General features: G+C 34.7%; 1 protein-coding gene across 1 annotated transcript in view; it reads right to left on the bottom strand.

The window, feature by feature from the left end:
* Positions 1 to 14,993, bottom strand: part of SGCZ (sarcoglycan zeta) — a 1,190,199-nt gene that overhangs the window by 165,313 nt on the left and 1,009,893 nt on the right. The window contains exon 4 of the mRNA XM_017535477.2: positions 496 to 583. Coding sequence (XP_017390966.1) covers positions 496 to 583 — 88 coding nt within the window. The remainder of the gene's footprint in view (positions 1 to 495; positions 584 to 14,993) is intronic.

The raw sequence follows: 14,993 nt of genomic DNA, 5'->3' as shown, positions 1-14,993 counted from the left end.
AACAAAACCTAAAGGCTATAAATCTTAAATATAGAAAATTTCAACATCAAATGTAGACGTAATTGATAAATGTTAATATTTATTATTCTCAGCTCATGCAATTTCTCATTTATATAAGCAGATACTATTTATTAGAAAATATTTACTCCTAAAAAGGGATACATAGACCTAATGATGATATATCATCTCATATGTTTGTTTATTAACCACAATATTAACATAACTATGAAAATACTTATTACAAAAAATGGTGCATTTCATAATTCAAGAGTAATGACCAGCAAAATAAATGTAATACAATCTCATAATAATACATTGACAAGAGTAATAACTACCAAATAGAAGGCACATAACTAACCTATGACATGTCAAATCATGTGCGAGAAAATTGGGCTGTAATGGGATCTTGAGTTACATATCAGAGAAATAACATACTTCTACTTTTCTCAGTTAGAACAAGCATAGTAGGAGCAACATTTACCCCAAAACACTCACCTACAGTCAGCTGTCCAGTTAACTGCCCCATGTGGTTTCTTGCATTCACTGTTACATTTCTGTCAGACTGTAAGACCAGTGGACTATCCTGGGAAACATGTATAAAATAAACAAATCAAATAGAAAATAGAAATATAGTCAGACTTATATAAAATTGTATTGTATTTGTTTGGATATTGTCAAAAATTTAATTTGTTTGCTCTATCTTAGAGAGTTAATTTAATGTCCCAAACATTGGCAGACAACGTAAAAAAAAAATGAGATAATAATGACTCATAACAATTCTTGACGGCATATTCTCATTTTCATAAGTGGGTATTAACTATCAGACGCAAGCATTTCCAACTCTACTGATTGTTGTACATCGATGGTGGAATAACCCTTTTCCTTTTTCTCTTCCCGTGTCCCGCCTGTGCAGATATTCCAGAAGCTATTCCAATGGCAAAAGTCCCTTTATGAGTTTAAGTTGCAACTTTCAGATCTCAGCTTAAATGCCACCTCCTCAAAACTGGCTCATCTAATCAGTATAACTGCAAAGTCTTTCAATCCCCAAATTCCCATTCTCCATTTAGTTTGTTTTAAAGCACTTATCAAGAAGAATTTAATTTTATATGTCTATTTGGGATTTTTTGTTTTTGTTTTTCTTTTTTACTTAATTTTGTCACAGAAGGAAACATCCAGGGGCAGGAATCATGACAGCCATGTCTATGCAGTTACATTTCTAATAAGCACACTGCTGAAGGAAAGAATTTATAAAGTGTTTACTGAGTAGATAAAAAAATCTACAAAGTAAAATTGATACTATAGTACCTTATTTTTCAATCTCATATGGAAATAATCTGTAAATCATAGAAGGATTTCTCAAGAAATTATACACAATATAAGATGTTTGTAAATCCTTTAGGACATATAAATCTGGTTACCTGCTGACTTTTATCAGTAATTTAGCACTTAACAGTATAATTGTTTATTGAAAGACAACAGCACTGCCTTAACAACTCACTTATTAGGCTTTTGTCATACTTCCCTTAGACAAGTAACATCCAAATCCCTACATTCTCATTTTAATGTAGGGTGATCATTTACAAATCTGCATTCATTTATCCAATAAATACTCATTGCATACTCACTATGTACAATATAATGTTCTAGAGGTAGGGACATTTCAGTGATCAAAACATAGAACGATACTTACCCTCTTTGAGTTTACATTGTGGATAATGAAATACTATGAAAATGTCCTCCAATACCATCCTCACCATCTAGGCAGTATGCCACGTCTATGTCAATGTCAATATACAAGTGCTTTCATATGTAAGCTATATTAAAACTCACAATATCAGGATTTGGAATTTGTGATTTGGAGATATATATATATAGCTTTTTGCTAAAGCTGTTTTGCAACTCTTCTGGCTACATGTAAAGCACTGAGCAAAGATACACACATAGATGATGCACATATTTTCTTTTAAAGGTAGATTTTACTGGTATGACTAAACTAAGATGATTTTTAAAAGTAACTTCCTACATTTTGAATAATACACTTACTTTGCAAAATTAAACATAGTTGTAACAAAACTACTAAAGTTAATATCATTTTCTGCCTGTCTCATATTACAACTCAGCTCTTTCAGCCTTATATCAAAAGTTTTATTTCTGCAGTTTTAAAAGAAATAAGTCAGTTTTTTAGCCATAGGTGTAATTATGCTGCAGAAATTTATCTTGTAAAAGATATAAAATATTTTAAATTAATTATATCATCTTAATCAAGTGATATGTCTGAAATCATCCTATTCAAGAGATATGTCCAAATCCTGTTTAAAGTATAGTTCATACCCAATGAGAATTCTGCTTTCTCTTGATAATAACATAAAGATGATGGTTCATACAGGAACACACACACACACACACACACACACACACACACACAATTCAATTCAATCTTGGAAGAATTCAATCTAAGTACTTTAAAAAGTAGTATTGGATTACACACATTTGAATATCTGAATGTAAGAAACAGTAAAAGTGTATGAAACATCTTCCAGTTCAAAAAACTGCAAAAACAAAAAACAACAACAAAAAAAACTATAGGTCAAATTTATATTCATTTTCTTTCAATATCTGTATGGTATAGCATATATGAGTTTGGTTTAGAGTTTTAAAATATATGACACTATATGTTTTTATTTGAGTTACTAGACATATTACACATAAATTTCTGTGAAGAGTAGAGTAAAACAGCATAACCATATGTATATATAATTTATAGACTATGTAAATGTATTATAGGAATTATTGCTTTATTAAACATGTTAAGATAAAATAATTAGGTTGAGAAGGCAATGGATATTTTACTTAAAAGAGAAATAGACTTGGTAGAATTGAAAGTTTAGGCTGGGCATGGGGGCTTGTGCCTATAATCTCAGCCCTTTGAGAGTCCAAGGCGGGGGATTACCTGAGGCCAGGAGTTCGAGAGCAGCCTGGCCAAAGTGGCAAAACCTGACCTCTACTAAAAATACAAAAAATTAGCCAGGCGTGGTGGTGGGCACCTGAATGCCAGCTACTAGGGAGGCTGAGGCAGACTAATCCCTTGAAGCTGGGAGGCAGAGGCTGCAGTGAGCCGAAATCACAGCACTGTATGCTAGCCTGGGTGACAGAGCAAAACTCTGTCTCAAAAAGATAAAAATAAATACAAATAAAAAGGAAAGAATTGAAAGTTCAATCATTCTGCATCTTTGTTTGCAACATAGCAATCTCCTTTTTCTTTAACCACAGAGATCTTGTTGAAGTTCTGTCTCTAGCACTCTTTGCTTCATTTCACATAATTTTACGAAAGTTATTCTCATAATTAAATTTTTATATCTAGATTAAAATTTCACTGTGATAGCACCAATAATTTTTTAACTTAGTAGAACCATAAAGATATAGCTCTCAGAGGTAATGAGTAATTCTCTGCACTGTGTTCCTATGAACATCAATACATTATTATGCTATACTCATTTATTATAATGGATCAAGTGAGTTGAACCAAAACCAAGTATCCATTTTTGATAAATAAAATTTGATGGCCGAAAGAGCATCATTTCCATCCACAAATCACATAATCATTTCTGTATTTTATGTCAGTACCATGATATCTTTGCGGATTAAACCCATTGCTCATGCATTTCAGGTTTAACATGACCTTTTGCACGCTATCTACTCAGTACTAATTAAAACACACATGTGCAATACAATATGTATAATAATGAAAAATCTTTCAGTCATTTAAGAGAGATTCAGTCCTAAGCAATTCATAAATCTGATGTCAAATATATGTTTAGGTGAGAACCAGCACCAACATACAACCTCTTACAAAAAAAAAGACAGACATTTAAGAAATATTTTCCCTTAATAAAGAATTGAATACTTCTTAGGTTTTATGTATTCTTTCTCATGTTTGTTTCTCCAAAGCTCTCTATATAAGAAATAATTGACACTAATATTTTACTCCATTCCACTGTCTTGTTTATATCCTTTATATTATAGCCCTATCTTCTAAAATTTTGAAAGCTAATATGTGTTTAATATATTTAAATAGACATAGTAGTACTTTCTTATAATTTATTCTTGCTGACAACATAAAGGAGAGAAATCTATTTTGGTAATATTTTTTCATGGAGTAGGAATAAGATATTTAAGTTCTGTGAAAGGAAGAAAGTAGTTAATATATTATTCAGCATGGTATACTAGTATAAATTTTTTTTTTTTTTGGAAGAAGAAAATCTTTATCTTCAGATTCCAATATTTTTTTTTCCAAGCTAATAAATCCCCCATAAGAGAAGTAAGGGATCTCATGGTTTTCTGTAGCCCTGAACTGAACTTGGCTGTAGCTCCAGAGAGGACATAGTGGCCTTCTTATGTCACTCTTTAGACAAAGCAGATAGGTGACCCAGTGAGAAAGGCAATGGGACTGTTAGGTGGAGCTGAGAGGCTCTACTTAAAATTGTATTACACACATATTCTTCATGCCAAGGGTGTGGCTGCAATCTTCTAATTTTTTTTTTTTTTTGTACTTTAGGTTCTGGGATACATGTGCAGATCATGCAGGATTGTTGCATAGGTACATACATGGTAATGTGGTTTGCTGCTTCTATCCCACCTCACCTATATCTGGCATTTCTCCCCACGTTATCCCTCCCCAACCTCCCTACCTGCCTTCCCGCTTCACTCCCCTGGCCCCCGCCAACAGACCAGTGTGTGATACTCCCTTCCCTGTGTCCATGTGTTCTTATTGTTCATCACCTGCCTATGAGTGAGAACACGTGGTGTTTGATTTTCTGTTCTTTTGTCAGTTTGCTGGGAATGATGATCTCCAGATTCATCAGTGTCCCCAAAAAGGACACAAACTCTTTAATTTTTTATGGCTGCATAGTATTCCATGGTGTATATGTGCCACATTTTCCTTGTCCAGTCTATCATTAATGGGTATTTGGGTTGGTTCCTTGTCTTTGCTATTGTAAACAGTGCCGCAGTTAACATACCTATGCATGTCTTTATAATAGAACGATTTATGATTCTTTGGGTATATACCCAGTAATGGGATTGCTGGGTCAAATGGAATTTCTGTTTCTAGGTCCTTGAGGAAGCACCATACTGTCTTCCACATGACTGAACTAATTTACACTCCCACCAACAGTGTAAAAGTGTTCCTATTTCTCCACATCTTCTCCAGCATCTGTCTCCAGATTTTTTAATGATCGCCATTCTAACTGATGTGAGGTGATGTCTCAATGTGGTTTTGATTTGCATTTTTCTAATAACCAGTGATGATGACTATTTTGCACATGTTTGTTGGCTTCATACATGTCTTCTTTTGAAAAGTGTCTGTTCATATCCTTCACCTACTTTTGGATGGGGTTGTTTTTTTCTTGTAAATCTGTTTTAGCTCTTTGTAGAATCTGAATATTAGCCCATTGTTTGTCAGATGGGTATATTGCAAAAATTTTTTCCCATTCTGTTTGTTGCCAGTTCACGCTAATGATTGTTTCTTTTGCTGTACAGAAGCTCTGGGCTTAATTAGGTCCCATTTGTCTATTTTGGCTTTTGTTGCTAATGCTTTTGGTGTTATAGTCATGAAGTCCTTGCCTATGGCTATGTCCTCAATGGTTTTGCCTAGGTTTTCTACTATTGTTTTTATGGTGTTAGGTCTTATGTTTAAGTCTTTAATCCACCTGCAGTTAATGTTAGTGTAAGGTGTCAGGAAGGGGTCCAGTTTCTGCTTTCTGCCCTTGGCTAGCCAGTTTTCCCAACATCATTTATTAAACAGGGAATCCTTTCCCCATTGCTTGTTTTTGTCAGGTTTGTCAAAGATCAGATGGTTGTAGATGTGTAGCATTGCTGCCAAGGCGTCTGTTCTGTTCCATTGGTCTATATCTCTGTTTTGGTACCAGTACTATGCTGTTTTGATTACTGTATCCTTGTAGTATAGTTTGAAGTCAGGTAGATTGATGCCTCTGGCTTTCTTCTTTTTGCTTAGGATTGTCTTGGCTATGCAGGCTCTCTTTTGGTTCCATATGAAGTTTAAAGTGGTTTTTTCCAGTTCTGTGAAGAAGGTAATTGGTACCTTGATGGGGATAGCATTGAATCTATAAATTACTTTGGGCAGTATGAACATTTTCACAATACTTATTCTTCTTAACCATGAGGATGGAATGTTTCTCCATCTGTTTCTCCATCTCTCTTATTTCATTGAGCAGTGGTTTGTAGTTCTCCTTGAAGAGGTCCTTTACATCTTTTGCTAGTTATATTCCTAAGTTTTTAATTCTCTTTGTAGCAATTGTGAATGTGAGTTTGCTCATGATTTGGCTCTCTGTTAGTCTGTTATTGGTGTATAGTAGTGCTTGTGATTTCTGCACATTGATTTTGTATCCTGAGACTTTGCTGAAATTGCTTATCAGTTTAAGGATATTTTGGGCTGGGATGATGGGGTCTTCTAAATATACAATCATGTCATCTGCAAATAGAGACAATTTGACTTCCTCTTTTCCTGATTGAATACCCTTTATTTCTTTTTCTTGCCTGACTGCTTTGGCTAGAACTTCCAGTACTATATTGAATAGGAGTGGTGAGAGAGGACATCCTGTCTAATGCCAGATTTCAAAGGGAATGCTTCCAGTTTTTGCCCATTCAGTATGATACTGGCTGTTGGTTTGTCATAAAAAGCTTTCATTATTTTGAGATACGTTCCTTCAATACCTAGTTTATTGAGAGTTTTTAGCATAAACGGCTGTTGAATTTTGTCGAAGGCCTTTTCTGCATCTATTGAGATAATGGTGTGGTTTTTGTCTTTGGTTCTGTTTATGTGGTGGATTACATTTACAGTCTTGCGTATGTTCAACCAGCCTTGCATCCCCAGGATGAAGCCTAATTGATCATGATGGATAAGTTTTTGATGTGCTGCAGTAATTGGTTTGCCAGTATTTTATTGAAGATTTTTGCATCTATGTTTATCAGGAATATTGGCTTGAAGTTTTCTTTTTTTGTTGAGTCTCTGCTGGGTTTTGCTATCAGGATGATGTTGGTCTCATAAAATGATTTGGGAAGGATTCCTTCTTTTGGGATTGTTTGGAATAGTTTCAGAAGGAGTGGTACCAGCTCCTCTTTGTATGTCTGGTAGAATTTGGCTGTGAATCCATCTGGACCTGGATATTTTTCGTTGGTAGTCTATTAATTGCTGCCTCAACTTCAACCCTTGTAATTGTTATAGAAAAATGATGAAATTTGTTCTTCTCATTTTAATTTTTTTGTGATATGCTATGCATATTACCAATGAAAAAACTTTTAAAATTTTTCTACTGCCTTCACTTTATTTATCACAAATATTTACTGAGTGTTTGTAATATATTCAGCTCTCTGTTAACCACTGGGTGCAAAAGAGAAACAAAAAGGAGACAGACTTCTTTCTTTTTGGGAATTCACAATCTTGTAGCCAGACAGACAATGAATCAGATAATAACCAATCATATCAACAGAGAATATTAATAGTAGCAGGCTGGTGTGATAGAAATTTCCTGAAAAAAGCATTAGTAATATTAATGAGAAGATACAGTATTTTAGGTAAGAATTTAGCTTCAGATATTCATTTCTCCAGCTTAATTGTTATGTTACGTCATGGTGAAATAGCAGTAGTATAAGCAACAACCCACATTTACTGGCCCCTTTCAATGCCAGACACTGCTCTAAACTAAATACCTTACATATATGAGTTCATCCATTTTTGAAGCTTACAATAAAAACATCCAGGAAGAATCAAGACAATAACATGGTTGTAAGACAGACAGGGGGCCCTGACTGTTTGAGATCAAGTCCTGGCACTGCCAAAGGCTGACTTCACAAGTCACTCCACATTTCTGTACCATAGTTTCTTCATAGGTAAAATAGAGGTCACAGTATATAACCTGTGGGCTTGTTATAAGGATGAAATGAGACAATATATGCAAAATGCACAGAACAGGGCCTACTCTCTTGAGAGCAATGTCTGCTTTTATTATTTATTCCTCATTTTAACTATAGTGTTTTACTACTAATAATACTGAATACCATCACTCTTGTTTCACAAATAAGCAAACTATAGTACAGAAAGATTAAGGCACTTGCTTGAAATGACACAGCTAAAAAATGTAACAGGCATGTTGGAAATCCCCAATTTTGTTTCAAATATGCCCTGTCAAGAACTAGGAAGTACTGTTTTCCTTGGGGCTCATTCAATTTTAGGTTTTCTCAACTGTCAAACCGATATAAAAAATAAGAAATTGAATTGAACAAAATATACTTTAAAATTTCTTTAAGCATTTTGATCTCTAAAAGAATACCTTATACACACTTACACACACAAACACACATGACCTCTACTTTGCTGCTATCGTCCAGGTTTTGGTAGCATAGTCTTGTTCGTTTTGTTTCATTTTGTTTTCTCAGATTCTAAATGAGGGATATATGTTATAAATTGTCATCTGCCTACACATTTTAGAAAGTATTGCCTATGCAAATCTCCCTGCTTGGTATTCTGAAAGAACATCATTAGTGACCTATTTTGTTCAGTGTAGGTGATGTGAATTTGGTATGTTGTTATTTGAGTTTACACAGTTTAAAAGATAAATTTTATTTTCTTCAATGGTGGAAATGTAGAATTTGCCAACAAATCTACATTATCCTCAGATCCTCTAATTTTCCTATTCAATCAGCTGTGTCAGAAATATTTCTTAATTTCCTAATATTAATATATTTTTCCTGTTTTTCCCATGCCGACTTCTATAACAGATTCAAAACTCACATTGCAATAACCACTTTCTCCTCACATTGATTTTTCACATCCAGTGTTATTTAAAAATACTTTAAAAACATATTGGTATACTTGAATGAAAACAAAACAAAACATTGATTCCTCACTCTCAGCTTGAAACAAACTCATGTTCACAACATGTAAGGATCTTCACAATATGACCCAATCCTACTTTTCTATGTCTACTTCACCTCACTCACATCATTTAAGAGTAAGCCAAATTTCCCATTTTTCTCAACTATATACTACCTCTATTTATTTTCACCTTCAGTTTCTCAGGCCAGAAATTCTTATCCATGTCTTTTTATCCAGAACAGTTATATACATTTTTTCAAGTCAAAGTCAAAGTCCTGTCCTCTGTAAAGACTTCCTGCTCCTCCAGTGTTGAAATTCAGATCCCATTCTTCAGTTCCCCAGTCAGTGTTGATGTCTATTACAATACTTGTCACAGGCTTTTTGTCTTACTATGTTTTAATCATTCATGTGATTTGTAGCCTCCATTTAACTGAACTGTCCTGAAAACATAGTATGCTGTCAATTTCTTTTTTCATACAGTCTTTTAAAAGTATAGTTTGTGTCATGTTTGACATACAGTTGATGTTCAATAAATGCATGTTGAGTGAATGAGTTGAATTGAGCACATTATGATACAACATGCCCAGACTACATGTGTTCATCTGGATTTGTGTTCAGATCACACAATTTTAGGAAGCTACTGTTCCTCTTCTTTCTTTTTTCTTCTTCCTCCTGCTCTTCCTTCTTCCTCAGCCTCATTCTTCTTCTTCTTCCCCAGAGCAAGGATGGTAAACATTCATTTCAGTGAAACAAGTCATATCAAATTATTATTTGATGGTTATTAATCATCCCTGTGCCCAGGAAGATATCTCATTCCTTTCCTTAATATTTGACCCACTTAAGCTGCAAAACAAGTGTTTATTCTTTGAAATAAAAAGTAAAAATTCTTTTTATACTTGAAAGTCATTTCCTTCAGAATGCAAATCATCTAATTATTGAAATTTTTATTTTAAAGGAAGAAGTGCTTATTATGAAAATAAACATATCTAGAGCTGTTAACCTGACTTCCTCAAATTCTGTGTTCACATTTTAGAAAGTATATTGAATTTTAACTTGAATGTGAATTAATTCAGAAGAGAGATATTATCTATTTATTGATCAACTTTATGCATTTCTACTCTAATACTATTGTTGGGAATTCCCTGCTTTGGATTCCTCTCTTTCATAAATTCTCTAGTCATGGAGGTCACTACTAGGAATCACTTCTGAGAATGCTCTGAGTTTTCATTGTCATTCTGGCTTCTGTCTGCCTCTTTAAAGCTATACAGCAATCAGAGTAGTCTCCTTTCTGAAGCCCTCTTTCTCCCAACTATTAATACTGATGATATTGATAAGTATGTATCCAGAATGATGCTGCAGAAAGCAGTTTTACACATGACAGTCCATTTACAGGAACTCTCGGATAATCTGTCACTTCCTGTATCAGTCAAAATGCTCCAACTCAACCTTCAGTCATGGGTGGGCATAAGAAATAAATGCTTCTAGTCTCATTATCCTAAAAGGGAATAGTACTATCTCTACCTAAAGTAACAAAGATCCAGAGAAATGAGACACTGCTGTTGCTTTAGTCAGACAGCACAAAATTCCCAAAGATGCCTCTTCTTTTCCTCTCAGGCAACATTTGCAGCAACTGGGAGATATCCTCTCAGCACTTCAAGGTTGGGCTGCCACTTTTCCTCTCCATCTTCCTCTTCAGTTGTTCTTGAGGGTAAGTGTTCTTGCCCTCACAGCAGCCCCAGGGTTCCAACCCTATCCACTCTGAGTGTTGCTACTGTCTGTCCAGCCAGTATGTTCACTATGGGAGCATGGCTGAGGTGCAACCCAATTAATGATGTCAGAGTGACTGTGTGTTGATGAAGTAGAATGTAAACATTGTGTCTTATTTTGGTGAACAGAAAGAAACATAGAGCACATGTGAAAATCCACTTTATGTAGAACAGTAGACAATCTGCAGATTTAAAGCAAATGGCTAAGGCAAAGAAATGGTTTTCTGCGACTGGATGAATGGTTTAGCCAATTTCTATGCCCGAAGAAATCAAATTTTAAAGAAATTAATTATTTTAAACCATTTATTTATGTATATGTATCAAGGAAATAATTAAGTTTTTTAGAATGGAACTACCCAGTGGTGAGTTGTTAGATTTTTCAAACCAAGCGCTGTAAAAGATTTTTCCCACTTCTCTTCTAATAAATGCTAGTTCATTTCTGCAGTATTGCACTCTTATGGCTTAGAAAAAAACAAGGAATTAGTTGTTAAAGGCTTGTGAAACTTTTGAAACTACTGGCTACCATGGTGTTAATTTAGTAACTACCTATCAACGACAATGGTAATGATGATTGTGTGTGTGTGTGTGTGTGTGTGTGTGTGTGTGTGTGTGTTGTGTGTGTGTGTGTGTGTGTGTGTGACAGAGAATATCCCAGATGTGTATTTGTATATCAGTATCACAAATGAGGAAAACCAGAAAGTAAGCAGGGAACCAAGCCTCTATTAAATTGGTTTCCTTTTATCTTAGTGGGAATTGATACTGTACAAAGAATAAGAGGCCTTTGTATTCTAAAATTTTAAAATGATAACGTATTTAAAAAAGAAATTCACCCTTCTCAAATAAGTTGAATATATTTTTCAATAAATCTCTAACTTGAAGTAGGACAAAGAAACAGAAAGCATAAGAGAAAAAGTGTCTTTGGGACTATTTTCCACAGAAATATTTTCATTTATGATAATTACATTTGTACTAGTTGAAAAAAAATCTCTCTTTTTTTCCTTCTAAAATCTGTTTGGATCATAAGGGGCTTCAAATACCTGAAAACATTAGGACATATTTAGTTGATGGTGTGTGCATTTATGCTGTAACTTAATTTCTATAGAAATAGATGAGAAAAGCCTGAAATATAATAATTATGACAAATATGTTTCTATAAATACAAATACTAATGGAATTACAAGATATAAACAATGGGTTATAAACTCAAATAAGTACAACAAGGTTATAGTACCTGTAATGGTTAGTTTCATGTCAATTAGACTGAACAGGGATGTCCAAATACTTAGTTAAACATTATTTTGAGTGTGTCTGTGATGGTGTTTCTCAATAAGATGAACATTTGAATCAATAGTCCCATTCAAGCAGATTTTCTTCCCCAATGTAGCTGGACCTAAATAGAACAAAGGGGCAGAATAAGAGAGAATTCACTCTCTCTGCCTGACTATCTTCAAGCTGGGACGTGAGTCTTCTCCTGCTTTTGGATTCAGACTAGGACTGGAACTTACACCATCGGTTCTTTTGATTTTCAGGTCTTCATGTTTGGATTAGCATGATACCATTGGCTTTCCTGGGCTTCCAACTGTCTAACTACAGATCCTGAGGTTTCTCATCCTCCTTAACTATTTAAGTCAATTCTTTATAACAAATCTGTTTATTTATTGGTTCTGTTTTCCTAGAAAACCCAGACTAATATATCATCCATATTATTTACTAAAGGAACATAGTAAAAACATGTATAAATGCTAAGCAACAAGGAGACTTTGCAAGTAACAATTGTTGTGTTTGCATGTGACATTATCTATGATTTTGTATGCTTTGAAGCACTTTGTTAATTGTGGTTATAACTTAGCTATACCTGATAAGGCAATACTGCAGGAAGATAATGAGAGATAATCTCTCTTTCAATTTTTACAGTCATTACTTTAAAGATCTGTGGCAATTCTTATCCTTTTCTTCCTCAATGAAATAAATGAGGGGTGGGAGAGAATGTTCCTGAGATTACTGTTTCAAAGGACTGGAGCAATTTCAAACTTATGACATATTTTCTACCCTGATGTAAGATAAGTCAAGCCTGTTAGCCTCATTACAGAAAAATCTACTGATGGCAATATTTTGAGCCAGGATAAATATAAATATGTCTAGCTATATCAAAGGAGTCACTATAACATGTGTGGTGGGCAAACATTCAGACTATGTCAGACCAAATAGCACAAGATATGTCTGAGAAGATGACTCCAACCCAATGCTTACAAATCAATAATGTGTACACAAATTTTCTGAAGATCTGTCCAAATGGAGACCTGTGTTGAAGCCTCAGATTCTTCATTTCAAGTGAGCTTCCAGGTTGTGCCTATAAAGCTGGTCTGCAGATCACTCCTTGAGTAGAGTAACTCTAACAGTCCAGCTGAATACAGGACTTGAGATGGACTTCCAAAAAGCTTCCAGTCAGAATCTTTATGTCCAGAGTGTGGCCCCAAATCATGAATCAAGTAGAAAACTGCAATGTTGCAAAAAAATTTTTTTGAACTATTTCCCATGGTATAAGAAGACCATGTCAAATCTACAAATCTATAAATCAGAAAGTTTGCCTTCCACATCCCAATTTCCATGGAAAAGACTTCTCACAAAATATGTCCACTTCTTTTTTTTAAAGCAATACTGCAGTTAAGCGACATTATCTAATCTTTTTTGTAGGCAGGCATAATCATACAATCATGTTATAATCAGTGGAATGTGGGCAGAAGTGATAAAGGACATCTGTAGGCCTGGAGTATAAAAACCTGCAATGTGCTAACCTCTTTATCTGAGGCCCTAGAGTGATATGGAACCACACATGGAAAGAAGATGGGTCTCCATATATCTGCATGGATCAGAGCTACCAGTCCTACAATAACACAGGATTATGAGGTAAGAGATAATAATTTTTGTATTTGAGTTAACCCTGGGGATGCCAGAGTCATTTGTTATTAGAATCGGCCTGTCCTGATAGAAGAGCTCTTCCTCTCTTCTATAGGGAGTTACACATCCCAGCACCACTTTGCACCCAAGGCTCCTTCCCTGTAGCGCCCTGGCAAGTCTTCCCTGTCTTAAGTTGGCTCCATACTCCCCATCCTTTAATCATGTTGACTTTTAACTCTGAGGTATCATCAGATAATTATTAAGCTAGAAATGTGTATGTTAAATGACATTGTCAGGCCAAGCACGGTGGCTCAAGTCTGTAATCCCAGCAATTTGGGAGGCTGAGTCAAGTGGATCATCTGAGGTTTGGAGTTCAAGACCAGCCTGGCCAACATGGTGAAACCCCATCTCTACTAAAAATGCAGTAATTAGCTAGGCATGGTGGTGTGCTCCTGTAATCCTAGCTACTCAGAAGGCTCAGGCAGGAGAATCACATGAAGCTGGGAGGCGGAGGTTGTGGTGAGTGGAGATCGCACCATTGCACTCCAGCCTGGGTGACAGAGAGACACTCCATCTCAAAAGAAAAAAAATTTGACATACACAAATGTGGTGATATCTAACTCCATATTTTTCTCTCAGAGATAATTAATCAAAAAAGTACCTAGAGCAGGCACTGGCCAACTTTTATTTTCAAGAGACAGACAGTAAATCAGATAGTAAATATATTATGGTTTGTAAGTTATGCAGTCTCTGTCAAAATCATTAAACTGCTGTTTTAGGTCAAAAGGAGCCACAAATAAGAAATGAATGGGTATGTCTGTATTATAACAATATTATTTTTTAATAAGAGATAGTCAGCAGGAAGCCATAGTTTGGCCACTTCTGATCTTGAAACTGAATCTCTAATGACTTTTGGAAACCAAAATTGTAGCAACTAAACACACAACATTGTCAAAACAATTCTAGTATTATATAATAATATTGTTTTTAATTATTTTAAAATAAATAATGCATAGTATTAGATTTGCATGCATTTTATATAAGAATTCATACAAAGGCAAAAAATTATGATAAATGTAGGTATAATTTAACTTTGTAAAATGCTGCCTGGGATACTTGGTAATTACAGAATCTGATGATTCATGTCTTTTGTTAAATTTGGAAAACTTCCATCTCATCTGTGAGCTCCTCAGTAGGGTCTCTTCTTCATTCTTTACAGTATCCCCATATGGAATTCACATTAGATATGTTTTATATCTTCCTTCATTCTACCTTTCACGTCTTTGTAATGCTCTCTCATAGTTTCCATCTCCCTGTCTCTCTGTGACGCATGCTGGCTTATATACATATCTTGTGCTAGCAGTTCTTAGCTATGTTAGTCAGCTCTTAAGTTATTCATTAAAATATTAATTTATGAATATATTTTATCATTTTTT

Source organism: Cebus imitator, unplaced genomic scaffold (assembly GCF_001604975.1).
Source record: "Cebus imitator isolate Cc_AM_T3 unplaced genomic scaffold, Cebus_imitator-1.0 Scaffold5, whole genome shotgun sequence".
NCBI lineage: Eukaryota > Metazoa > Chordata > Mammalia > Primates > Cebidae > Cebus > Cebus imitator.
This window is presented reverse-complemented; position numbering and strand designations above follow the sequence as displayed.